This window comes from Jaculus jaculus, chromosome 12, assembly GCF_020740685.1.
Source record: "Jaculus jaculus isolate mJacJac1 chromosome 12, mJacJac1.mat.Y.cur, whole genome shotgun sequence".
Classification (NCBI taxonomy): Eukaryota; Metazoa; Chordata; class Mammalia; order Rodentia; family Dipodidae; genus Jaculus; species Jaculus jaculus.
In genome coordinates, this window is record NC_059113.1 from 32,391,746 (window position 1) to 32,417,877 (window position 26,132).

The following is a 26,132-nucleotide window of genomic DNA, read 5'->3' on the forward strand; positions in this document are numbered from 1 at the left end:
ATTCTCTGTTTCATCCTCTGTGTGTTTGTTGTTAGCATATAGGAAGGCTACTGCTTTCTGTGTATTTATTTTGTATCCTGCTACATGGCTATAGATGTTTATCAGCTCTATCAGGTTACTGGTAGAGTCTTTAGGGTCCCTTATGTATAGAATAATGTCATCATCAAATAATGATAACTTGATCTCTTCTTTTCCAATTTGTATCCCTTTTATGTGTGTCTCTTGCCTTATTGCTATGGCTAAGACTTCCAGTATTATATTATTAATATATATTATTGTTCCTGGTTTTAGTGGAAAAGCTTCAAGATTTTCTCCATTTAGTATTGTGTTGGCTATAGGCTTGTCATAAATTGCCTTTTTTTATGTTGAGATATGTTCCTTGTATTCCCAGTCTCTGTAGGACTTTTTTCATGAAGGGATGTTGGATTTTGTCAAATGCCTTTTCTGAATCTAATGAGATGATCATGTGATTTTTGTCCTTCAGTCAATTTATATAATGTATTAAATTTATTGATTTGAGTAAGGTGAACCATCCCTGCATCTCTGGGATAAGGCCTACTTGGTTAGGGTGAATGATCTTTCTGATATATTCTTGTATTTTGTTTGACAATATTTTGTTGAAAATTTTTGCATCTATGTTCATGAGGGAGATTGGTCTGTAATTTTCTTTTTTTGTTCTATCTTTGCCTGGTTTTGGTATCGGGGTGATGCTGGCTTAGTAGTAGGAGTTTGGTAGGATTCCTTCTTTTTCTATTTTTGGAAAAAGTTAAGAAGTATTGGTGTTAAGTTCTTCCATGAAGGTCTGGTAAAATTCACTGTTGAATCCATCTGGGCCTGGGCTTTTTTTAGTTGGGAGATTTTTGATAACTACTTGGATCCCCATACTTGTTATAGGTCTATTTAAGTGGTTAATGTCAGCTTCATTTAATTTAGGTAGGCCATATAAATCAAGGAAATTATCCATTTCTTTCAGACTTTCATAGTGGAGTATATGCTTTTATAGTATGGCCCTGTGACTTTTTGAATTTCTCTGGTATCTGTTGTGATGGTGCCTTTTTTCATCTCTAATTTTATTGACTTGTGTCTCTTCTCTCTTTCTTTTACTCAGATTTTCTAAAGGTTTATCAATCTTGTTTATCCTTTCAATGAACCAACTCTTTGTTTCATTGATTCTTTGAATTGTTTTTTGGTTTCTATTTCATTAATTTCTGCCCTAATCTTTATTATTTCTTCCCGTCTACTGATTTTTGGTTTGCCTTGTTCTTCTTTTTCCAAGGCTTTAAAGTGAAGCATTAGGTTGTTTACGTGAAACCTTTCTAATTTTTTAATATAGGCACTTAAAGCTATAAATTTCCCTCCTGGGACTGCCTTCATTATGTCCCAAAGGTTTTAATATGTTGTGTTCTCATTATCATTTGACTCTATGAATTTTTTGTTTTCCTTCTTGATTTCCTCATTGAACCATTCATTATTTAATAGTGCATTGTTTAGTTTCCATGATTTTGTGTATGCTCTATAGCTTTTCTTGCTATTGTTTTATAGTTTGGTTCTACTGTGATTAAATAGAGAGCAAGGAATTATTTAAATTTTCCTGTATTTGTTAAGATTTGTTTTGTGTTCTAATATATGGTCTGTTTTAGAGAATGTTCCATGTGCTGTTGAAAAGAATGTGTATTCTGCAGCATTTGGATGAAATGTCCTGTATATATCTGTTAGGTCCATTCATTCTATGACTTCATTTAGTCCAAATGCCTCTCTGTTTACTTCCTTCCGGGATGACCTGTCAATTTATGAGAGTAGGGTGTCGAAGTCACCCACTACAACTGTGTTTCGTATTATCTGTGGCCTTAGTTCTTTTTTGTTTGTTTGTTTTTTGTTTTTTGTGTTTTTCGAGGTAGGGTCTCGCTCTAGCCCAGGCTGACCTGGAATTCACTATGTAGTCTCAGGGTGGCCTCGAACTCTCGGTGATCCTCCTACCTCTGCCTCCCAAGTGCTGGGATTAAAGGCATGCACCACCATGCCCGGCCTGTGCGTGTGTCTTATATGAGGTCTGGAGAGTCACATGTGGGTTCTGGGGGTGGAGAGATGGCTTTCTGTGAAGCTGAAGAATCCCGGTTCAATTCCCCAGGATCCACGTAAACCAGATGCAGAAGGTGGCACATACATCTGGAGTCTATTTGCAGTGGCTAGAGGCCCTTGCGTGCTCATGCATTCTCTCCCTCTTTGGCTCTCTTTCAATTAAATAAATAAATAATAAAATACAGTATTTTAAAAAAGTGGGTCCTTAGGCTTCTCAGACAAGCGCCTTAATTGCTAAGCCTTCTTTCCAGCCCAAAAGGATGTTTATTGATGCTGATTCCTTAACATCTGTCAGTAGGTTCCATCCCAGCATGGGATCAGATCAGTCCTTCCAGGACAGATCTCATCCTGATAACAAGAAACAGTTGAGACCCAAACCACCAGAAGGTTAATCAGCAATGTGTTCACTACCTGGAAGACAGAGTTGGGAGGTCATTTGGCTCCTGTATTTGCTCCTCTTCCCCGACCACATTGAATGAATCTCCTTTCTTTGCTTTCACTGTTACTGATCTCTTCAACAGGCATACTGGGATAAGTGGCCAAGTTTAGCTTGTTGGCTTTTACCCTAAAAACTACGGTAACAAAACCAAAACCAGATCTAATCTACAAAGACAACAGAGCCAGCATGCATGAATTTAGAAAACAGAACCACTGTCCTTGTCAAGCTAAATTGCTTCCTGAAACTCATCCCAGTGGCCCCCAGTCAAACAGGCCCTGGGGTTAGTTGTCTTGTTCTGATGAGTTAAATACATTACTATGTGTGTGTGTGTGGGGGGGTGCTTCAGATCCAAGGCAGACAGATGCCTTTCAGTCTTAACTGCTGAGCCATCTCTCCAGCCTCACAGATGACTTTCAGGTGAAAGGAAATGGCTGCTTCAGAGCATTAACAAAATCAGACCTCAGAGGTGGCCATGGTAGTTCACACCTATGATCATGACACAGGTGGCTGAGGCAGGAGGATCATGAGTTCTAGGCCAGCTTAGGCTGCAAAGCAAGACCCTATCTCAAAAGGAGGAAATTAAAAGAACGGATTGCTAAATAAGGAAACACTATACGGTTTTGAAGGAAAAATGAGACAACATTACCAAGGGTAAACACATCTGTCTCTTTGACATGTGGAAAAAGAAAACAGCAAAATTTTCTCGTGAGAGAGGTGTGTGGTGGTACACTCCTTTAATCCCAGCATTCGGGAGGCAGAGGTAGGAGGATCATCGTGAGTTCAAGGCCACCCTGAGGTTACATAGTGAATTCCAAGTCAGTCTGAGCTAGAGTGATACCCTATTTTGAAAAAAAAAAAATTCACACACAAGTTGTGAGACAGGGTGAGATGCCAGCGCTTCTGTCCATCAGTGAGCCCAGAGGTTCCCTGGTCTGAGAAACACAGATAGACATAACCATGCTCAGCTTTCTGTGGAGATTCTGGAAGTTGAACTCAGTAGTCTCTGGCTGAGAGCCCCTAGCACTTAAGCTTTTTTCTTCATAAGTAGCTGGCCTCAGATATGTAGTTATAGTAACCAAAATATTGGACTAATTAGCATGCGATGCTATCACAAAACATCCAGACCAGATATCACTATGGTCTTCAAAACAGATGACTCAAACAGGATTGTCTTTTTAAAAATTTTATTTATTTATTTATTTGAGAGTGACAGACAGAACGAGAAAGGCAGAGAGAGAGAGAGAGAGAGAATGGGCGCGCCAGGGCCTCCAGCCACCGCAAACGAACTCCAGACGCATGCGCCCCCTTGTGCATCTGGCTAACGTGGGACCTCGGGAATGGAGCCTCGAACCGGGGTCCTTAGGCTTCACAGGCAAGCGCTTATGGAGAGAGAGAGAGAGAGAGAGAGAGAGAGGGATAGAGCATTGGCACGCCAGGCCTTAGCTACTATAATCAAACTCAAGATGCTTGCTCCACCTATGGGTCACCTTGCACTTGCCTCACCTTTGTGGGTCTGGCTTATGTGTGATCTAGAGAGTCAAACATGGGTCCTTAGGCTTTACAAGCAAGCAACTTAACTGCTGAACCATCTCTCCAGCCCTTTCTTTGTCTGTGTGTGTGTGTGTGTACGAGCACAGAGAAAGTGCATGCATGCCATGGTGCACGCGTGGAGATCAGAAAACAACTTTGAGTTTGGGGTTTTGCCTTCCGCCATTTGAGTCTTGTTCACTGTTGTATTCCCAGGCTGGCGGGCCTGCACGCTTCTGGGACATCCTTCTGTCTCTGCCTCCCTTCTCCCCCTAGGGAGGCCACGATTACAAATGCTACTGTTACAACCAACATCCAGCTTTACATGAGCTCTGGGCGTCAGAACTCATGCTTGCACAGTGAGCATTTTATTCACTGAGCCTTGTCCCCAGTCCCTATGTACTTTTGTTTTGTTTTTGAGTTTGAGGAAGGGTCTCACTCTAACCCAAGCTGACCTGGAACTCACTCTGTAATCCAAGCTAGCCTTGAACTCATAGGAATTCTCCTACCTCAGCCTCCCCAGTGCTGGGATTATAGGCACGCAGCACCATGTCCAACTTCTGATTTTTAACAGTAAAAACAATTAGGTGTTTTCAAATATTTCTTTTTTTTTTTCGGTTTATTTTTATTTACTTATTTGAGAGCGACAGAGAAAGAGGCAGAGAGAGAGAGAGAGAATGGGCACGCCAGGGCCTCCAGCCGCTGCAGACGAATTCCGGATGCGTGCGCCCCCTTGTGCATCTGGCTAACGTGGGACCTCGGGAATGGAGCCTCGAACCGGGGTCCTTAGGCTTCACAGGCAAGCGCTTAACTGCTAAGCCATCTCTCCAGCCCAAATATTTCATTTTTTAAAAAATATTTATTTATTTATTTATTTGAGAGAGAGAATGATGCACCAGGGCCTCCAGCCACTGCAAACAAACTGCAGACACATGTGCCACCTTCTGCATCTGGCTTGCATGGGTCCTGGGGACTTGAACTGAGATCCTTTGGCTTTGCAGGCAAGTGCCTTAACTGCTAAGTCATCTCTCCAGCCGAAATATTTTATTTTTCCACATTGAAATTCAACTTATATTGCTGGCTAAAAATGGAATTTAAAAGACGTAAATTGTTGGAGCTGGGTGTGGTGGCTCATGTCTTTAATCCCTGCCCTTGGGAGACAGAGGTAGGAGGATCACCATGAGTTCAAGGCTCCCCTGAGATTACATAGTGATTTCCAGGTCATCCTGGGCTAGAGTGAGACCCTACCTCAAAACTTCCCCCACCAAAAAAAGATGTAAATTATTTAAGTGAACAAAGTAGGGCAATCAAATAGCATGTAGACTTAGGTGTAGTAAAGATGCCTTTTCATGATATAAAACATGTAGAAACACCATGTGGTACTGTGTTCTGTCCTTTCTAGGCATATAGAAGAATTGTACTTTTCTTTTTCTTTCTTTCATTTTTTTTGGGTTTTCAAGGTAGGGTCTCACTCTAGCTCAGGCTGACCTGCAATTCACTATGTAGTTTCAGGGTGGCCTTGAACTCACGGCGATCCTCCGACCTCTGCCTCTCAAGTGCTGGGGTTAAAGATGTGCGCCACCACACCTGATTTCTTCCTTTCTTTTTTAAAAATATTTTATTTATTTAAGAGAGAGACAAAGGAAAATGCAGAGAGAGAGAGAATGGGTATGCCAGCGCCTCCTGCCACCACAAACAAACTCCACTTTATGCAAATGACTTTACGTGGGCACCCTAGCCATTGGGCTTTGCAAGCAAGTGCCTTTAAGCACTGAGCCATCTCTCCAGCTCCTCTTTCTTTCTACTTCCTCCTCCTCCTCCTTCTTCTTTTTTGTATAGCTTCTATTTGTCCCTTTGTTGAGAGTCTACCTGTGACTGGCTGGAGTTTTCTTTGGGGTGAGGTTGATCTATGCTGGCAATGTTCCCTGGGGCCATGTATACTTAATGAAAGGATGTGGGTGTACTTTCATTGGTCCTGGGCCTTGAGGAAATGAGTGCTCATTGATCTATTTTACTATGGTCACCAGTGAGCGGATTGGCTCAGCTTTTCGATTCAAACAAGAGTAGGCATATCCTAACCTGGGAAGGTTTCCCAAGGGACTATGTAAACTAGGGAACTTCCAATCCTCAGGTTCCTTGTTAAAACTGCCTGAAAAAGAGCCCTGAGGGCTTGAGCCTCCCTTCTGGTTCCTTTTGCTTTCTCATCTCAGTCCCTATCACCACAGAAAAGCCACCTTGCATCTCACTAGAGAGCATTGCCCAGGGTGTAAAAAGCTTCTCAAGTGCCAAGCAAAGGTGCACTTAGACACTGCTGGAAACCCTGTAATATACTGGTCATTGGCAGCAACATTGAACTGTAATTGTGTGGGAAGGTAGACGCTAGGAAATTGGAATTCCCCGGGGACTTCCATGGTGAGAATGAAGACAGCCTGGGACCTGGAAGCTGCAACCAGCATCCTCCTGCCCAGGAGAAGATGCGGCAGTTCTGATAGCCTCCCACTATCTCCACATACCTCCTGGCCTTTGCCTGAACTACACATACGTCTTTCCTACCGGTCCCGATCCGCCCTCTAAGCATAAAGCTCAGAAGATGGCCATGGGAGTCGCCAACCTCCCGTATCTGTCTTGCTTCTCTCTCGGCTTTTCGTCATATTACTTGTCTCTAGTTGATGTGTTGAGACAGGGGCCCAGCCTCATCCTTTGGGACTCTCAGAGCTCCGATGGGAGTGCTAATGTCTTCAATAGTGATCGAGTCCTAAAGAGAAGTCGCTAACACTTGGACTCTGAAGGTCTCAGGGCGTAAGACTTTTTTAAAAGCTTATTTGTTAGAGAGAGGGAGAGATTGGACACACTCGGACCTCTTGAACTCTAGATGCATGCACCACTTTGTGTGTCTGGCTTTACACGGGTACTGAGGAATCGAACCCAGGCCATCAGCTTTTTGCAAGCAAGTGCCTTTAACTGCAGAGCCATCTCTCTCTCCAGCCTAAGGCTTTTTCTTTCTTTCTTTTTTTAACATAGGGTCTACTTTGTACTTCAGGTTAGCCTCAAATGCGTGATTCCTCTGTCTCTCCTAAGTACCAGGGTTAGAGACGTTTTAGATTTCAGTTTAAAAATTTTTTTTTGATGAAAAAAAGAGTAATAAATAAAAGGCATTCAGCACAAAAGTACTGGGTACTGGGTAATCAAACTCAGGCCATCAGACTTTACAACCAAGCTCCTTTAACCGCTTATCCAACTCCCCAGATGAAAGTATCAAATTATTACAGTGTTTATACATCATTGGATATATTTAAAATAATGGTGTAGCTATTTTCATTTTATTTACTTTTTAAAATATATTTAAAATTATTTGTTTATTTATTTGAGAAAGTAGATAGATAGACAGACACACACACACAGAGAATGGGTGCTCCAGGGCCTTCAGCTGCTGCAAACGAATTTCGGACTCATGCACCAGTTTTTGTGTGTGGTTTACATGGGTCCTGGGGAACGAACCTGGGTCCTTTTGTTTTACAGGCACGTGCCTTAACCAGTAAGCCATTCCTCCAGCCCACTCTCTTTAAAGTGTTGCTTTTATAATATGCCAGTCTTTGCAATTATTTTTAATTATGGTATAAATTATATATTTCCACTTGAGATTTTTGCAAGGGTTTCACAGTTTTCTAGAAATCCTTTTAGGGTTTACTCAAGAACCTTTAACTAGTATAAATTTAAAAAAAGTTCTAGCCCTCCCCACATTTTGGGCTTTGCTACTTGCGCCCTCTGCTGGTAGGCTGTTTTTGCTTTTAAGAAGGCAGCTACCTTTGGAATTCGTTCTCTTTCTAGCAGTGGCCAAAATCTCAGACCTCAGGTAAGGCCGACAAGAACCAAGGTGCCTGAGATGGCTTGGGAGATGGCTGAAGTTCGTTGGGGGTCTCAATGACCCATTTACAGGACACAGAGCACAGATGCACAGGGCTGGAATCTTGGAGACGACGGCAGAACATTCTTAGTTCAAGTTCTTGTGTTTTGCACTTTTTTTTGTTCTTTTTCATTTCCCCTTACCTTCTTCTTCCCTCTTCCCTTCCAACCTTCCTTCCTTCCTGCTAGGACTAAAGACATGCACTACCATGCTCCCCTCCCTTCTTTCTTTCTTTCTTTTTTTTTAAATTTTATTTTAGAGGTAGAGTCTCACTCTAGCCCAGGCCAACCTGGAATTCACTATGTAGTCTCAAGGTACCCTCGAACTCATGGCCTCCCACCTCTGCCTGCCTTCCAAGTGCTGGGATTAACGGTGTGTGCCACCACACCCAGCTCTTTTATTTATTTGTTTTTACCTTTTAACTTTTTTATTTATTATTTATTTTGGTTTCTCAAGGTAGGGTCTAGCTCTAGCCCAGGCTGACCTGGAATTTATGATGTAGTCTCAGGATGACCTCAAACTCATTCATGATAATTCTACCTCTGCTTCCCAAGTGCTGGGATTAAAGGCATGCACCACCACACCTGGCTGAGATATGAACCGTTGAGGGAGAGAGGGAGAGAGAGAATGGGCGCTCCAGGGCATCCAGCCACTGCAGACAAACTCCAGACGCCATGTGCTGCCTTGTGCATCTGGCTAACATGGGTCCTGAGGAATCGAACCTGGGTCCTTTGGCTTTGCAGGCAAATGCCTTAACCACTAAGCAATCCCTCCAGCCCTTATTACTTATTTATTTGAGAGAGAGAGAATGAGCACACCAGGGCTCCTAGCCACTGTAAACAAATTCCAGATGCATGCGCTACCTTGTACATCTGACTTACATGAGTCCTGGGGATCTAAACCTGGGCCCTTAGGATTTGCAGCCAAGCACCTTAACCAACTAAACCATCTCTCCAGCCCCAAATTTTTAAGTATTTTCTTTATTTGTTTGCGATTGAGGTGGGGGGAGGAATGGGCACAGCAGGGCCTCTAGCCACTGCAAACGGACTCTAAATGCATGTGTCATCTTGTGTATCTGGCTTTATGTGGGTACTAAGGAATCGACCCTGGTCCCTTGGTTTTGTAGGCAAGTGTCTTAACTATTAAACCATTTCTCCATCCATAAAAATATTTTTATTTTTTCTATTTGAGGGGGAGAGAGAAACAAAGAAAGAATATGGAAGCGCCAGGGCCTCCTGCCAATGCAAATGAACTCCAGACACATGCTTTACATGGGTACTGGAGAAATGAACCCAGGCCCTTAGGCTTTGCAAGAAAGCGCCTTTGACCACTGAGCCATCTCTCCAGCCCCGCTACCTTTACTTTTGAAACAGGGTCTCTCTCTAGCCCAGGCTGGCCTCAAACTCACGTGTTCTTGCCGCCTCAGCCTCCCCACTGCTGGCACTAAAGGCACGTGTTGCCACACCCTGCTTCCTTCACCTTCTAGAACTTTCCTTCCTGTGGGATAAGCGCTTAAGGAAATGAGGTTGTAGAGGCCTCTCCATCCACAACTGGCCATTTAACAAGCACTTGGAAACTGCTTTTTACTAGAAAAAAAAAAAAAAATAGCACTGACTCCTCATGTGGGCCCCCAGGCAGCTGAAAGCAGGTTGAAATCCTGACGTCGCTGCCTCTGCTGGCCCCCACCTCCTTTATTTTCATTACTCAGACATCTTCTGCGTAGAAACCAGGGACACCTAACCTCTCTCACTCCCCTTCCAGGCTGAAGGCACAAAGAGAAGAGAAACTGAGGCAGCCTTCACAATGTCCTAGTCCAGATCCGCCCCCTGCCCCAAAGTGCCTGAAGGTCTGTGGTAGATTCCAGAAACAGCAGAACTTCGCGTTATTGACTAGCCCCATATGAGTGCAGTGAGTTATCCTTGAGGGCGAGGCTGTATCCTGAAGCAGGGACAATCATCTGCAAGTACATTGTCTCCTCAAGCAGTGACGACTTCCTGTGGCATCCTTATAAAACCAGAAGTGAGACAAGGATTGGCCAGCCCTATGTACTGAAAGGCCCAAGAATTCAGAAGCTCAGAAATACTATCATGCTCCAAGGGGAGCTTAAGCGGGCTCCCTGCATATTTCAAACTCCAGGCTTTACTCTCTGTTGGAAGCAAGTGAAGAATCCCTCTTCTCATTATAACAGAGCCCGTTCCTAATATAAAACTAGGTAAAAGGGCATGAGATAGCCCTCAAGGATGGGAAATGAGTAATGAAGTGAACCACTTATTTGATTTCTATAAATAGCCTTACACTATAAGCCTTAATAGCTCACACTGTAAGCCTTAGTAGCTCTCACCATAAGCTGTAGCAGCCTGCCTCAGACCACCAAGGTCATAGGAGGCTGATACCACACTCTGCTACCCCCACCTAAGGAATTGCGCAGAGGCTGACCTCCAAGGTCATAGGAGACTGATACCACACTCTGCTACTCCCACCCAAGGACCTGCGCAAATGCCGACCACCAAGGTCATAAGAAAATGATTGGTCCACGAGAGGCTTGAACAAATTAAACTAATTGGCTTAGAAATTCTGGGGTGGCACAAACTGACTGGCTAACACCCTGTGGGCTCCTGATATTAGAAAATGATTGGTCTAATGCACAGGCTTTGTTAGAAACCCTATAAAAACTGTCCTGTTCCTGCATTTGGGGCTCTGCAGTCCTCTACCCCTGTGCGGTGTATGACTGTGGGCCCCAGCACGCTTGGAATAAAATCCTCTTGCAGTTTGCATCAAGACCGCTTCTCGTGAGTGATTTGGGGTGTCGTCACATCCAGGCAGAGCGTGGGGGACCCCCTGCTGGGGTGTTTTCCTTCAGTACCACTTACAATTATCCGGCCCCTTGCCCCAATTCTCCTTCTATTTTAACTTAAAGACTCAATGTCAGTACCCCAAGACAGACGTGGGGCTATTGAGCCGCTTTTTACATCTTTCCCAATGTGGTCACGTTAGCTAAGTCTCTTCTCTACTTTTCATTGTCACTTATCTCTTTAAATGGCATTTCAGGGCTGGAGAGATGGCTTAGTGGCTAAGGTACTTGTCTGTGAAGCTTAAGGACCCAGGCTCAATTCCCCAGGATCCACGTAAGCCAGATGCATAAGGTGGCACATGTGTCTGGAGTTCGTTTGCAGTGGCTGGAGGCCCTGGTGCGCCCATTCTATCTACCCCCCCCCCCGCTCAAATGAATATATATATATTTAAGCACAGTGGGAAGCCGGGAGGCCCTCAGGCCCTGGCTGGTGCTTCTCCCCCATCCTGGACAGTGTGTGCCCAGACTTTAGCTCATGAAGGGGTGAACTCACCAGACACACCCTCCCCTCCAAAGCCCGTGCGGTTCCATCTCTCTGGGGGTGAGAGTGACGGGACGTGATCCTGAGCCACTCCGAAAATCCCCACAGCTACCAAGACCTGCCCCCGACCCGCGGGACCTAGTTATTCGTGAGGGCACCAGGAGGACCTTAGCCTGTGAAGAAAATGGGCGAGAGAGGGGAATGGACTCAGGCAAACCAATCCTTGTCGAGAGTCGTTTATTCAGCCAGAAGGCTCATCTTTTAAAGTCAGTTTTAGGTAGGGGAGGGGTAAGGGGAGTAGAGGGTGAGACAGTACAGAATCTTCTTGCACAAGGCATGGATCATATGGGAGGGGGTCAGGGCGACCTAGGTGGTGGAAGGTTACAAACTCTTCTTGGCCTCAGGCCAGAGACATTGTGGTTGTTCTGAGAAGTCAAAACTCAGGGGCCTTGATACTGCAGGCGCAGAGCAGAATGTTTATTCTTTAGCCAGAATGCAGCAGGGGTGGAGGAGGGGGTAAGGGAAAGATGAAGGATTTCTTTAAGGGTGGTCCCCAACAAAGACCTAGAGGTTCTTCCTGTTGCTTCTGTGAGACAGTTTTATTCAAGTCTGGCTCTGTAGAAAGGAGGGTAGATTCTCCATCTCAAAACCCTCTTTTTTTTTTTTTTTTGGTTTTTTGAGGTAGGGTCTCTCTCTAGCCCAGGCTGACCTGGAATTCACTATGTAGTCTCAAGGTGGCCTTGAACCCATGGTGATCCTCCTACCTCTGCCTCCTGAGTGCTGGGATTAAAGGCGTGCACCACCACAGCCGGCTCAAAACCCTGTTTTTTTTTTAATATTTTAATTTTAATTTTATTTATTTATTTATTTGAGAGACAGAGAGAGAGAGACAATGGGCAAACAGGGTATCTAGTCCCTGCAAATGAACTCCAGATACTTGCGCCACCATGTGCATCTGGTTTACTTGGGATCTGAGGAATCAAACCTTGGTCCTTAGGCTTTGCAAGCGAGTGCCTTGACCACTAAGCCATCTCTCCAGCGCCCCTCATTAAAAAAATTTTTTTATTGACAACTTCCATTATTATAGACAATAAACCATGGTAATCCCGTCGCCCCCATATGCCCCTTTGCAACTCCACTGTCCATCATATCCCCTCCCCCTCTCACTCCTTCTCTCATCTTGAGTTCTAGGCCACCCTGAGACTACCTAGTGAATTCCAGGTCAGCCTGAACTAGAGTGAGACCCTACCTTGGAAAACAAAACAAAATGAGATCTGAGTTGTATCTCTGACCCTGAGTTGGGGACATGACATTCTAAACTGCCCAAAAGATTATTATAAGATTGGATTGAAGAGATGGCTGTGTGGTTAAAAGCACTTGCAAGCACATGGGTGGAGACCAACTGCTCTCTAATGGGTCTAGAAGTCTGCTCCATGGGAGGGAATTCGTGCCTGATACTGAAAACATGTGATGGGGAAGTCATGAGCCCTAGGCATGTAACGTCTGCTGCTATGTGCCTAAAAGTATATACTATGCTCATCAAACTGCCCAGTAAGCACTTCCCTTAATGTTCATACCCTTATATTAGTGCTACTTTCACTTTTGGTTATTGAAGCTTCTCTTTTCACATGGTGATGACCTTGAGATGACTCAGAAGGCACCACTGTGGTGAGAAGAAGTGACAGAGGAGTGCCCAGCACTTAAACATCTCAGTCACACCTTCCAAGGCTCAGGGTCCATTGCAGAAGAGGTGGTGGAAAGAATGTAAGAGCTAAAGGAAGGGTAGGACTCCTTACAATGCGCTCTTCCAGACCCAGACACAAAATGGCCTTGATATTCATGACCTCCCAGTCCCTGGCACAACCTACACAAGACCTTCATAACAGGAAGAAAGGATGATGACACCAAAATAAAAGAGACTGATTGGAAGTGAGAGGGAATCTGATGGAGGGTAAATTTGAGAAGGGAAAATTGGAGTGGATGGAGGGAATTATCGTGGTTTCTTGTCTATACTTGTGGACACTGTCAATAAAAAGTTTTAAAACGGCTGTAGATATAGCTTAGTGGTTAAAGCGCTTGCCTGAAAAGCCTAAGGACACATGTTTGACTCTCCAGGTCCCACATAAGCCAGACACACAGTGATGCAAATGCACAATGTCACATAAACACACACGGGGCGCATCCGGAGTTCAATTGCAGTGGCTGGAGGCCCTGGCACACCAATTCTCTCTCTCCCTCCCCCTCACATTAAAAAAAAAAAAAGCTAGTCTAGGGGCTGGAGAGATGACTTAGCAGTTAAGGCACTTGTCTGCAAAGCCAAAGGACCCAGGTTTGATTTCCCCAGGACCCATGTAAGCCAGATGCACAAGGTGGCACATTCGTCTGAAATTTGCTTGCAGCAGGTGGAGGCCCTAGCATGCCCATTCTCTCTCTTTCAAATAAATAAATAATTTAAAAATATATTTTATTTTTATTTATTCATTTAACAGTGAAAGAGGGTGAAAGGGGAGAGAGAGAGAGGGAGAGAGAATGAGTGCACCAGGGCCTCCAGCCACTGAAAACAAACTCCAGATGCATGCACCCCCTTGTGCACCTGGCTAACGTGGGTCCTGGGGAATTGAACGCGAGTCCTTTGGCTTTGTAGGTAAATGCCTTAACTGCTAAGCCATCTCTCCAGCCCATTTTTTTTTTTTTTCTTAAAGGCCAGTCTAAGCTGGGTGTGGTGGCGCAGGCCTTTAATTCCAGCACTTGGGAGGTAGGAGGATCACCGTTAGTTCAAGGCTATCCTGAGACTACATGATGAATTCCAGGTGAGCCTTGGGCTAGAGTGAGACCCCTACCTCGAAAAACAAAACAAAAAGTTAAAAAGTCAAATAAAATAAAAGAGCAAGGCAGGCCTGGAGATGTGGCTGTCAGCACAGTGCCTGTACAGCATGCATGAAGCCCAGAGTTTGATCCCCAGCACTGATAAACTAGGCATGGTGACAGGTGCCTGTAATCTCAGCACTCAGGGGGCAGGTATATCAGAAGTTCAGAGTCAATCTTGGCTGGAGTCAAGGCCAGCCTGAGAATACATGAGATGCTGTTTATGAAATAAACTGCTTCCCTTACCCCCACTTTGGGAATTTAAAAACTATTTCCTTTCTCTTTCTTTTCCCCTTCCTTCCTTCCTTCATTTTGTTTTGTTTTGTTTTCCGAGGTAGGGTTTCACCCTAGTACAGGCTTTTTTTTGGAATTTACTATGTAGTCTCAGGGAGGCCTTGAACTCACAGTAATCTTCCTACCTCTGCCTCACAAGTGTTGGGATTAAAGGCGTGCGCCACCACGCCTGGTTTAAAACATTTTCTCTATTGTACAAAGTCCTTACACCTTCCCTCTATGAGCACAGATGTCTTGTATCATTCTTTTTTTTTTTTGATTTTTCGAGGTAGGGTCTCACTCTAGCCCAGGCTGACCTGGAATTCACTATGGAGTCTCAGGGTGGCCTTGAACTCATGGTGATCCTCCTACCTCTGCCTCCCGAGTGCTGGGATTAAAGGCGTGCACCACCACACCCGGCTTTGTATCATTTTTAAGATGTCTTGTCCTCTTCATAGTGAGGACTCAGGTGTCATGAAGTCAAATGTAAAAATGACCAGCCACCATCTCTTTGAATATTTGCTCCCTCCTGTTATCTCTATTATTTTCTTCACAGAAAATTTAGGCTTAGATTATTTTTTCACTATCTCAATAGTGTCTCATCTTTTGTATCTCCTTTGTAAATTTTATTTTTTTTTCTTTCAAATTTTATCTTGTTTATTCTTCTTTATTTGAGAGCAACAGACAGAGAGAGAAAGAGACAGGGAGAGAGAGAGAGAGAATGGGCGTGCCAGGGCCTCCAGCCATTGCAAACGAACTCCAGATGCGTGCACCCCCTTGTGCATTTGGCTAACGTGGGTCCTGGGGAATCGAGCCTTGAACTGGGGTTCTTAGCCTTCGCAGGCAAGCACTTAACTGCTAAGCCTTCTTTCTCCAGCCCATTTCTTTCCTTCCTTCCACCCCTCCCCCCGCCCTAGTTCCAGCTGACCTGAAATTTACTATGTAATCTAAGGGTGGCCTCAAACACACAGTGATACTCCTACCTCTGCCTCCCAAGTGCTGGGATTAAAGGTGTGTGACACCATGCCCAGCTAAATTTTATTTCTAAATATTTTGTTTTTATTTATTTGGCAGAGAAAGAGAGAGAGAATGGGCACACCAGGGCCTCCAGACACTGCAGACAAACTTGACGCATGCGCCCCCTTGTGCATCTGGCTAACGTGGGTCCTGTGGAATTGAACCTACATCCTTTGGCTTGGCAGGCAAACACCTTAAGCACTAAGCCATGCCTCCAGCCCTAAATTTGATTTTTCAATTCAGTCTTTGCATTGCTTATATTTGCTTTGGGATGGGAACTCGTGGACTCAAGCAATCCTCCTGTCTCCACCAAGACTGCTGGGATGTTCCCCATGCCCAGCTTCTCACACAGTTCCCAGGAGGCTCAGAAACTTGACCTGGTTGGTCTGTCGCATGGTCTCTCGTGAGCACGTAGTGAAAGTGGCAGTTAGGGTGACGTCATTTGAAAACTTCACAGGGGCAGATTCGCTTGGCTGTTGGTGGGGCCTGGGGTGGGGTGGGTAGGGACTTCAGTTCCTCAGTAGGACCTCCCAGGAGGATGGCAGCCAGTTCCCCTAAAGAACAAGCAGGAAGCCACAGAATCTTTATTTTTATGACCTCCTCACCAAGTCACGTGCTATTACTTCCGCTTTAAAAAATAAACTTATTTATTTCCACATGTGTGTATGCACTAGGGCTTCTTGCTGCTGCAAACAAATGCCAGATGCTTGCACCACTTTTTGTGGAGAATTGAACCCAAGCTGGTGGGGTTTGAAAGCCAGTGCCTTTGACAACTGAGCCATCTTCCCCCCTGCCTTTTCTTCCATACAGCCCGCTAGGTCTAACGGGAGAGAATTAGAAGCCTCCTCGGGAAGAGCTTGACAACGAACCTCTGGAGCAGTAGAGTTCTGCGGCACTAGCTCTTCAGCTCCGTCCACCCTGGCGTCTGACGTGTCCCTGGTGTTTCCCTCCAAGTACCAATTAATTTTTAGGTTTTTAGGCCAAGTAACGAGTTTCAGCATGGCATTTTCACGTATAAGTGCCATCACACCTCGGGATATACCCATTGCATTTCTAATTTTAAATATTAGATATTTTATTGCTAAAAACAATTTAGTTATTTAGCATGTACAGGACTTTAAAAAAAAATTATTTTTGCCAGGCGTGGTGATGCACGCCTTTAATCCCAGCACTCGGGAGGTCAAGGTAGGAGGATCGCCATGAGTTTGAGGCCACCTAGAGACTACATAGTTAATTCCAGGTCAGCCTGGACCAGAGTGAGACCCTACCTCAAAAAAAAGAATTTTTAGGTGGGCATGGTGGCGCACACCTTTAATCCCAGCACTCAGGAGGCAGAGGTAGGAGGATTGCCATGAGTTCAAGGCCACCCTGAGATGACAGAGTTAATTCCAGGTCAGCCTGGACCAGAGTGAGACCCTACCTCGAAAAACCAAAAAAAAAAAAAAAAAAAAAAAAATAATTTTTTAAAATATTATTGATGAGAGAATGGGAGCACCAGGGCCTCTAACCACTACAAATGAACTCCAGATGCATGTGCCACCATTATGCACCTGGCTTGCGTGGGTTCTGGGGAATTGAACCTGGGTCTTAAGGCTTTGAAGGCAAGTATCTTAACCACTAAACCATCTCTCCAGCCCAGGACTTTTTTGTTGTTTGTGTCTCTTGTTCTGCAACCATTTCTTACTCCATTTTGTTAGTTGTTTATTTTATGGAACTCAGGCTTTTGTGCAAGCAATCCTCCTCCCCTCCTCCCAAACTTTATAACCAGTGACATGATATCTACCATAAATGAAAAATTCCAAGCTGGGCATTGTGGCGCACACCTTTAATCCCAGCAGGCAGAGGTAAGAGGATCGCCATGAGTTGGAGGCCACCCTGAGAATACACAGTGAATTCCAAGTCAGCCTGGGCTAGAATAAGACCCTTACCTTGGGTAAAAAAAAAAAAAAAATCCTCATATTTACTTCACAGGACATATGGGAAGTAAAAATGCAGGTGCACTAAAAATATCCATAATTGCCTTCGGGTTATGTACAAGATATTTATGAACCATAAATAAATTTTGTTGTTAGATTCGGGTCCTATCTCAAAGATGAACAATTATGTATAGCCAAATATTCCAACATGAAAAAAAATGACAGTTCTAGTTTCAAGCATTTTGAATGAAGGATACTCAATTTGTACTTACATGTTGTTTTGTGATTAAAATTTCTAGGCAACGTCTTTTCTCCACATCATCTACTCATGGACCAAGAGAATTTTTTTTAAGTTTAATTTTCTTGTTTGATTTTATTTGTTTATTTGAGAGTAACAGACAGACAGAGAGATAAAGAGCCAGAGAGAGAGAGAGAGAGAGAGAGAATGGGCACACCAGGGCTTCCAGCCACTGTAAAAGAACTCCAGATGCATGTGCCACCTTGTGCGTCTGGCTTACGTGGGTACTGGGCAATCGCAAGCAACCTCTTAATTGCTAAGCCCCCAAGAGAATTTTTTTAAATTGTTTTTTAAAAATAAATTATTTTATTTATTGGACAGAAAGAAGGAAAGAGGGAGAAAGAGAAGAAGAGAATGGGCATGCCAGGGCATCCAGCCACTGTAGATGAACTTGACTCATGTGCTACCTTGTGCATCTGGCATATGAGGGTCCTGGGGAATTGAACCTGGGTCCTTTAGGCTTTGCAGGCACGCACCTCAACTGCTAAGCCATCTCTCTAGCCCCAAAGTTGTCTCTTAAATTTGAGGCAAATAGAGCTACGCATGGTGGAGCCGACCTCTAACTCCAGCATTCGAGGAGCTGAGGTAGGAGAATATTGTGAGTTCGATACCATCCTGAACTAGAGTTGAGGTTCAAGTCACCTTGGACTAGAGTGAGACAAAAACATCCTGGTCTAATGGCTGTGTCTGAGCTCGCAGACCTTCTGGGAGCGGGGTACCAATGTACCAGTACACGTGTGGAGAAAGGTTTCCAGACAGAGCATCACTGAGAGTTCAAATAAACAAGGAGGAAACATATGAAGGCACCAGTGCTCAGAGTGAGACAGCTGCAGCGACCTCTTCCTAGGGAGACCGGGGTAATCTGGCAGGCTGAGACGGGGAGAAGTGGGCATGCGGAGGCGGGCGCTGGCCGCGGGGCTGGGCCAACTGCCCCTTCCCCAGAGTCACTCTGCGACTCTGCTGCAGCAGCAGCGCCTCCTGCCAGTCGTAAGGAGAAATGTCTTTTTCTAGTAATGGGATGTTCAGTCTCACGGAAGGGAAGAGGGAGCAAGGTTTTAGTTGCCTAGGAAGGACAATTCATCTCATCCAGGCCTGCTCTCTTCTTCAGCGCGTGATCAGTGCTCGTTCCCATTCTGCCTTGATTGGCGAGGAAGGGGAAAAAAGCTAAAACAAAAAGCAACCCTGACCCCGACGTGACTTGAACACGCAACCTTCTGATCTGGAGTCAGACGCGCTACCATTGCGCCACGAGGTCACGGCGAATGAGCCACTCTGCGTCGCTAAAGGCCTCGCTCCGCCGCCTCTGTCCCAGGCTCGAGGGCCCGGGAGCGAACGGCGCGCGCCGCGGGCCAGCTTCGGACGCTCGTCGGGCTCCGGGCGACGCCCCTCGCGCTGGAACGGGCCTCCCCGGCCACAGCCCGGCCGTGACCGGGAGACCGACAAGCCCGGCTCCGCCTCCTCGGCGGCGGCCCGGTGACCGGCTCGGGGACGCGGGGTTGAAGGGATGCTCGCGCGGGGCCGAGGGACCCCTAGGAGGCGAGGGGCGCCGCGGGCCGGGGATCGAGGGCCAGGGGGCCCCCCTCCCGCGCCCGGGGGACTCTCGAGGGGCGGCCCGGCGGGCTGAGGGAGGCGCCCCGTCGCGCCCCGCCCCAAAGCCGCCCCGCAAGATGGCGCCGCGGCCGCGGAGGGTCCCGGGCCCCCAGCGGCTGGAGCTGGACGGAGACCCCGCGGCGCCGGGGTGCGGAGCGCGGGAGAAACGCGGGGACGCGGAGGCGACGCCCACGGCCGCGGAGGAGCCCCCGGCGGAGGCGCCGCGACCGGAGGTCCTCTTCGGGACTGCGGGCTCCTTCCTGATCTGTTCCGAAGTTGCGGTGGATCACGACGAAAAGCATTCCCGAGGCTCCAATGCCTAAACCAGCCTGGTTCTAGAGCATTGGCCCCATTGCAATCCTCTCGCATCTGCGCTCCAAATGCGAATTGCATTTTAAAGAAAATTTAGGGTATTTTTCTTCTCGTTAAAAAAGAAAACATTAGTCGGCCTTCATATTTGAGTTAGTACTTTCCCCTGTATTAAAGGGTTCACTTGCCCACTTTCTGGGAGTCTTAAATCTCTGCTGTTGGACAACACTTTTCTTCCCACGAAATGAGACATAAACATCTTGGTAAAAAGTAAATAAAGAGCTGGAGATTTAGCTTAGCAGTTAAGGCAATTGCCTTCAAAGCCAAAAGATCCAGATTTGATTCCCAGGACCTCCCTTATCCATATGCACAAGGTGTCACATGCGTCTGGAATTCGTTTTCAGTGGCTGGAGGCCCTGGGGTGCCCATTCTCTCTCTCTCCCCCTCTTTCTCTTAAATAAATAATAATTAAATTAAATTTTTAAATTTAAATTAAATTTTATTAATTAATAAAGCAGTAGATTGATCCACTTAGGGGCAAGGGAGCACCAATTTTTTTTTTAAAAAAATATTATTTATTTGCACACACATGAGACAGACAGAATGGAGGGAGGAAGAGAGAGAGAGAGAGAGACAGACCATGGCTGCACCAGGACCTCTTGCCACTGTAAACAAACTGTAACTGCATTGCTACTTTGGGCATTTGGATTTACAAGGTTATTGTGGTATTGAAACCCAGACAGAAGACTTCTTTTTTTTTTTTTTTTTTTTTTTTTGGTTTTTCGAGGTAGGGTCTCACTCTGGTCCAGGCTGACCTGGAATTCACTCTGTCATCTCAGGGTGGCCTTGAACTCACGGTGATCCTCCTACCTCTGCCTCTCGAGTGCTGGGATTAAAGGCGTGCGCCACCACGCCCGGCCAGAAGACTTCTTTGAATTATTTTTTTTTAATATTTTATGGCTGGAGAGATGGCTTAGTGGTTAAGTGCTTGCCTGTGAAGCCTAAGGACCCAGGTTTGAGGCTCGATTCCCCAGGACCCATGTAAACCATATGCACAAGGTGGTGCATGCATCTGGAGTTCCTTTGCAGTGGCTGGAAGCCCTGGCGTGCCTATTCTCTCTCTCTCGCTCTCTTTCACTCTCAAATAAATAAATAATATATAAATAAAAATAAATAAATAATATTTTATTTATTTGACAGAGAAAGAGAATGGGTGCACCAGGGCCTCCAGCCACTGCAAAGGAACTCCAGATATGCATCTGGTTTACATGGGGAATCAAACCAGGGTCCTTAAGCTTCACAGGAAAGTGCCTTAACCACTAAGCCATTTCCCCAGGCCCCAGACAGACTTTGTAAGCAAGTACATTTAACCATTGAGCCATCTCCACCAGCCCTTTGTCTTCCTTTTTGATCAGCCCAAGCTGATCTGGAACTCGCTCTGTAGCCCAGAATGACCTCAAACTAATAGCAACTCTCCCATTTCAGTCACCACCCCCACAGTCCTGGGATTAAAGGTATAAGGCACCATTTTTTAAAATTTTTTTTCAGTGACTCACTAGGCATTCAAAAATATTTTAATTTAAATGAGTTTGTGTTTTTCCATATAGTTGATTTGTGTTTTATTAATCCAAGGAATTATTTCCATTTTCCTATATGTGTTAAGGTTTGCTTTGTGTCTAGTTTAAAGAACATTCCATGTACTGCTTTAGGGTATTGAAGTCACCTATTACTTTTGTGCTGGGATTAATCTGTGACTTTACATCTAGTAATGTTGGTTAATAAAATTGGGCACACCCGATTTTAGGGTATATATGTTTAAAAATTGTAATGTCCTCTTGTTGGGTGGTTCTCTTATAAAGTTACCATCTTAAAATTTTTTTTTTTAATTTTATTTTTGAGGTAGGGTCTTGCTGCAGCCCGGGCTGGCCTGGAATTCACTATGTAACTTCAGCGTGGCCTCAAGCTCATAGTGATTTTCCTACCTCCCAAGTGCTGGGACTAAAAGCGTACTCCACCACACCCAGCTTAAAGTGACCATCTTTATCTCTTCTGACTAATGATGGTTTGAAGTCTATCTTGTCAGCTATTAGAACAGCAAGGCTGACTTGTTTTCCAGCCCCATTTATTTGAAATATCACATTCCATTCTTTCACCTTAAAGTAGGGTCTGTGTTTTATGGAGAGGCATGTTTCTTGGAGGCAACGAACAGAAGGATCTTATCTTTTGTTTTAAGAGAGAGAGAGAATAGGTGTGTCAAGGCCTTTAGCTGCTGCAAATGAACTCCAGATGCATGTGCCACCATGTGTGGCTTTATGTGGGTACTGGGGGATCAAACTGTGGTTGTTAGTTTTTGCAGGCAAGTGCTTAACCTTTGTGCCATCTCTCTGTAACCCCAAGGATCTTTCCTTTCAAATCATGCTGCTACTGTGTATCTTTTGACTGGGGCATTGAGACCACTTATAGTCAGTATTGAAAGGTGTATGTTAATTCCCATCATTCTTGTTGATTTTGTAGTGCATAGTGTTCTTGCACTATTACTCAAGTATGGTTTATTTCTGGTAGCCTCATGTATGCGCTTTTCCTTCTCTTCAGTTCAAAAGATTCTTTTCAAGCATTTCCTGTATTCCTTCAGGCTATATTTTTACCATGGGAAGTTTTTCTTTCTTCTTCAGTTTTGGCAGGTATCTTTGCCAAAAACACCAGTCTGATTTGGCAGTTCTAGATCACAACTATAAACACATCATTCCAAGCTCTCTTGGCTTTCAAAGTTTCTGTCAAGAAATCTGTTGTTGATTGGTGGCCGGCACTCGTTGAGGACGCGCGGAAGAAGGCGTGGGCTCAGCTTCTGGTGCGTGGTTTCCCGGTAGTTCCCCAAGCTCTGCTTGGGTATCGGCATATTCCCGTCAGTAAAAGAGGCAACTCCAGAAGCTCCCGTGTTCTGTCGCAAGGTGCAATGACTACAAAAGTAGGTCCTGTATCCACAAAGTCAACGCAGCCCTTTATCCTGAGAATTCCTCCAGGGTCCAAGTTCATCCAAGACCACCTTCAAGATGCCACCAGCCAGTCCAGGACCATCCACCAGCTGGTGTTGGAGCATTTTCACCTCTTTCTACCCAAGCTGTTGGTAGTCCATCCTGGTCAGAAAGCCAAAGACCCCTTGGCTGTTATGAAGGGTGTGGGTTCGAGCCTTCCATATACAGTGGAGCTTCTGCCCAGAGGAGGAGTCCAGCAGAAACAGGAGACAGTGTCTCTGTGTTTTAAAGCTGATTCTGAGGCACTCACAGTCTTTGAGGATTTGAATGTCTATCACTCTCAGGAAGAATGTGTAAGCATGGATCCTGCTCAACAGCCCAACTCAGAGAAGGAAAATAATGATCGTGTTGGGGAAATGATGTTACTGGCCTCCAGGTTGCAAGGAAAGAAGACCAAATACACCCATTCTTCAGCCAAGGAGACTGAGAAGTCTGCTAGTTACCATTGAAAACAAGACCCCACTAGAGGAGCTGTCAAAATATGTGGACATCAGTATTACTGCACTTGCCTGTGACCAGAAAGTAAATAAATGCTACAAGTGTCCGCTGTGTGGGAAGCAGTTCAGTGACGGTTCTTACCTCATTTCCCACCAGAGGACTCACACTGGGGAGAAACCTTATGACTGTAGCCAGTGTGGGAAAAGGTTCAGTCACAAGACAAATCTCAATAAACATGAACGAATCCATACAGGAGCAAGGCCTTACTCCTGCGCTCAGTGTGGGAAAAACTTCCGTCAGAATTCTCATCGTAGTCGCCATGAAGGAATCCATGTACGGGAGAAGATACTTAAGTGTTCAGAATGTGGGGAAACCTTCCCTAAAAATGAAGACTTTTTACTTCATCTACAGAGTCATGTAACTGAGAAATCTTATGGTTGCAAGAAATGTGGGAAACGATTTGGTCGTCTGTCCAACTGTACCCGGCATGAAAGAACTCATTCAGTATGTAAGACCCAGAAGCAGGAATGATGTCAGGAAAGGTCCTGCCTCAGCCTGACAAGTTTCTTGAGGAATTCCCAAACTACCTAAAAAGATACAGATACCTGAAAGCCTTGTTATCATCATTTTGGCTGAAGCCTCGGATTTTAAGAGTTCTCCCTGGGAAGGAAACCTCCTCAAGGGCTGTACCTCAGTCGGCGCAGACTTTTGGTCTACAGAGCTTTCCTGGTGAGCTGTGCAATGGTACATGTCACGTGGCCCCTCATGAGAGACTGAATATGAATTGTGCCTAGGGCTGTGTATCTCCCTAGGTGAACAAAGTGTCATTGAAATATGTCCCATTTCCTTCCCTCAACAAACATAGGAATTTGCACTTGAGAAATAATGCCAAGGTCCTCTCCCGGAACTGTGTTCCATGGAAACAACCAAACCAGTGACTTCTAATGGCAAGTCATACAACCTTCAGGCACTCTGATAAGGTGTGACTGTTGACTTGTTTACCTCGCTGTAAGGAAATGACAGCACATGAATGTCACAGAGTTGCTCTCATTTATATATGATTTAAAATTATGGTTAACTTCAATAAAAAAAAAAAAGAAAAGAAATCTGTTGTTATTCTGATAGGCCTGCCTTTATATGTGACTTGATGCTTCTCTCTTGTTGCTTTCAATATGCTTTGGTCTGTATATTTAATAGTTAAATTATAATATGACAAGGGAAAGTTCTTTCTGGTTTTGTCTGTTTGGTGTTCTAAATGCCTCCTGCATTGGCATTAGAATCTCCCTAGTTTTAGGAAACTTTCTACTCCTATATTGTTGAAAATACTTACTATGCCTTTAGACTGAAATTTTATTCTTCTTCTATGCCTAGAATTTTTAGATTTGACCTCTTCATAGTGTCTTGAATGTCTTGAAAGTCAACAACATTCCCTTGTTGGAATGTACCAATCCCTCCACTTTGTCTTCAAGCTTAGATGTCTGTCCTATCCTTGATCTGTTATATTGAGTTCCATGGAGTTTTTTTTTTTTTAATTGAAAACTTCCATAATTATAGAGAATAAACCATGATAACCCCCCCACCACTTTTTCCTTCACAAATCCACTATAGAGTTTCTTTTGTTGTTTGTTTGTTTATTTTTGATTTTTTGAGGTAGGGTCTCACTCTAAGCTCAGGCTGACCTGGAACTCACTATGTAGTCTTAGGGTAGACTCAAACTCATAGTGATCCACCTACCTCTGCCTCCCAACTGCTGGGATTAAAGGTGTGCACCACCACGGCCAGCCCCACTATGGAGTTTTTTTATTTGACTTACTGTGTTTCTCATTTCTATTATGTCAGATTGTTTTTCTTCAGTATTTCTATCTCTTTACTCATACCTTATATCAACTTCCTATTTTCTTCTTTCATATTTTCTTCTTTTAAAGACTTTTAAATATTTTGGTTTATTTGCATGCATGTGGGTGTATATGTCTGGCTGTGCCAGGGTCTCATGCCACTTCAAACAAATTCTAGGTACATGCAACATGTGTACAACTTTATGTAGGTGCTGGGGAATTGAACCTGGGCTGGAAGGCCAGGAGTTGAGGTCTTCTCAACAAAGATCGAAGGTGCTAGAGCACTTCCCTGACCCCTAGCAGTCCCACGTCAATGAAAAACCTCCTCCTCCCTGCTCCCTTAGGTGAGTCACCCAAGGTCCCCACAGTGCTAAGTGCCAGTTGCCCCCAGCGCACCCTTATTGACTCCTTCCCTTCTCTGTCACCCCCCCCCCCGCAAGGTCACTCTGAGATCATAAGCAACAACCAGCACTGAGCTCTTGTTCCAGGATGGACTTCCAAAAACACCAACACAAGCAACTTATGAGAGGAAGAGTTGATTTTGTCTCACGGTTTAAGAAAGGATACAATCCTTCATGGTGGGGAAGGCATGGTGGTCCCCATCCCATGAGATGATGCCACCCACATTCAGGGTGTGTCTTCCTAACTCAGTTAAACCTTTCTGGAAAACTCACAGACACACCTAAAGATGTGTTTCCATGGCGATTCTAAGTCCAATCAATTTGACAATGAAAATCAGCCATTACAACTCTAACCCTTGTCTACTTGACACTCAAAACACACAACTTTATATCATAACATTTCATTTCTAGCTCCTAAACCCTCATTTTTATCTCATATGCAAAATGCATTTAAGCTACATCTGAAAGTCCCCATATTCCTTACTAGTCCCAACACTGTTCAAAAGTCCAAAGTCTCTTCTGAGACTAAAAGACAATCTCTTAATGGCATGCTCCTACAAAGAATAAATTATATACTTCCAGCATAGAACAGAACATAGTAAATATTCCTATTCCAAAAGAGAGAGAGAGAGAGAGAGAGAGAGAGAGAGAGAAAGAGAAAGAGGAGCATAGCAAGGAAATATGGGCCTAAAACAAGATAAAAACCCAGTGGGACAAACACTAAAATCTGCAGCTCCATCTCCAGCATTTGGGACTCATGATGGAATCATCTGTTTACCAACAGCCCTTCCCCCTCCAGCTCTGCCACTTTCTTTGTAGCCAGCTCCATTCTATGCCTACAGCATTGCTCAGTGGACGTCCTGTGATCCTGGTATCT

The 26,132-nt window shown here is 44.8% G+C and overlaps 1 protein-coding gene and 1 non-coding gene across 2 annotated transcripts; one reads left to right on the forward strand and one right to left on the reverse strand.

Moving 5' to 3' along the window:
• Positions 1-18,833: 18,833 nt before the first annotated feature.
• Trnaw-cca lies at positions 18,834-18,905 on the reverse strand. The gene has a single exon. It is a non-coding gene; the product is annotated as a tRNA-Trp (tRNA).
• Positions 18,906-22,397: 3,492 nt separating this feature from the next.
• On the forward strand, positions 22,398-24,086 carry LOC101608941 (zinc finger protein 200). Its single transcript, XM_045131318.1, is given in 2 exon segments — positions 22,398-22,948; positions 22,950-24,086. Coding segments are annotated over 2 exon segments (1,047 nt in total). The 5' UTR covers positions 22,398-22,502; the 3' UTR covers positions 23,551-24,086.
• Positions 24,087-26,132: the final 2,046 nt, after the last annotated feature.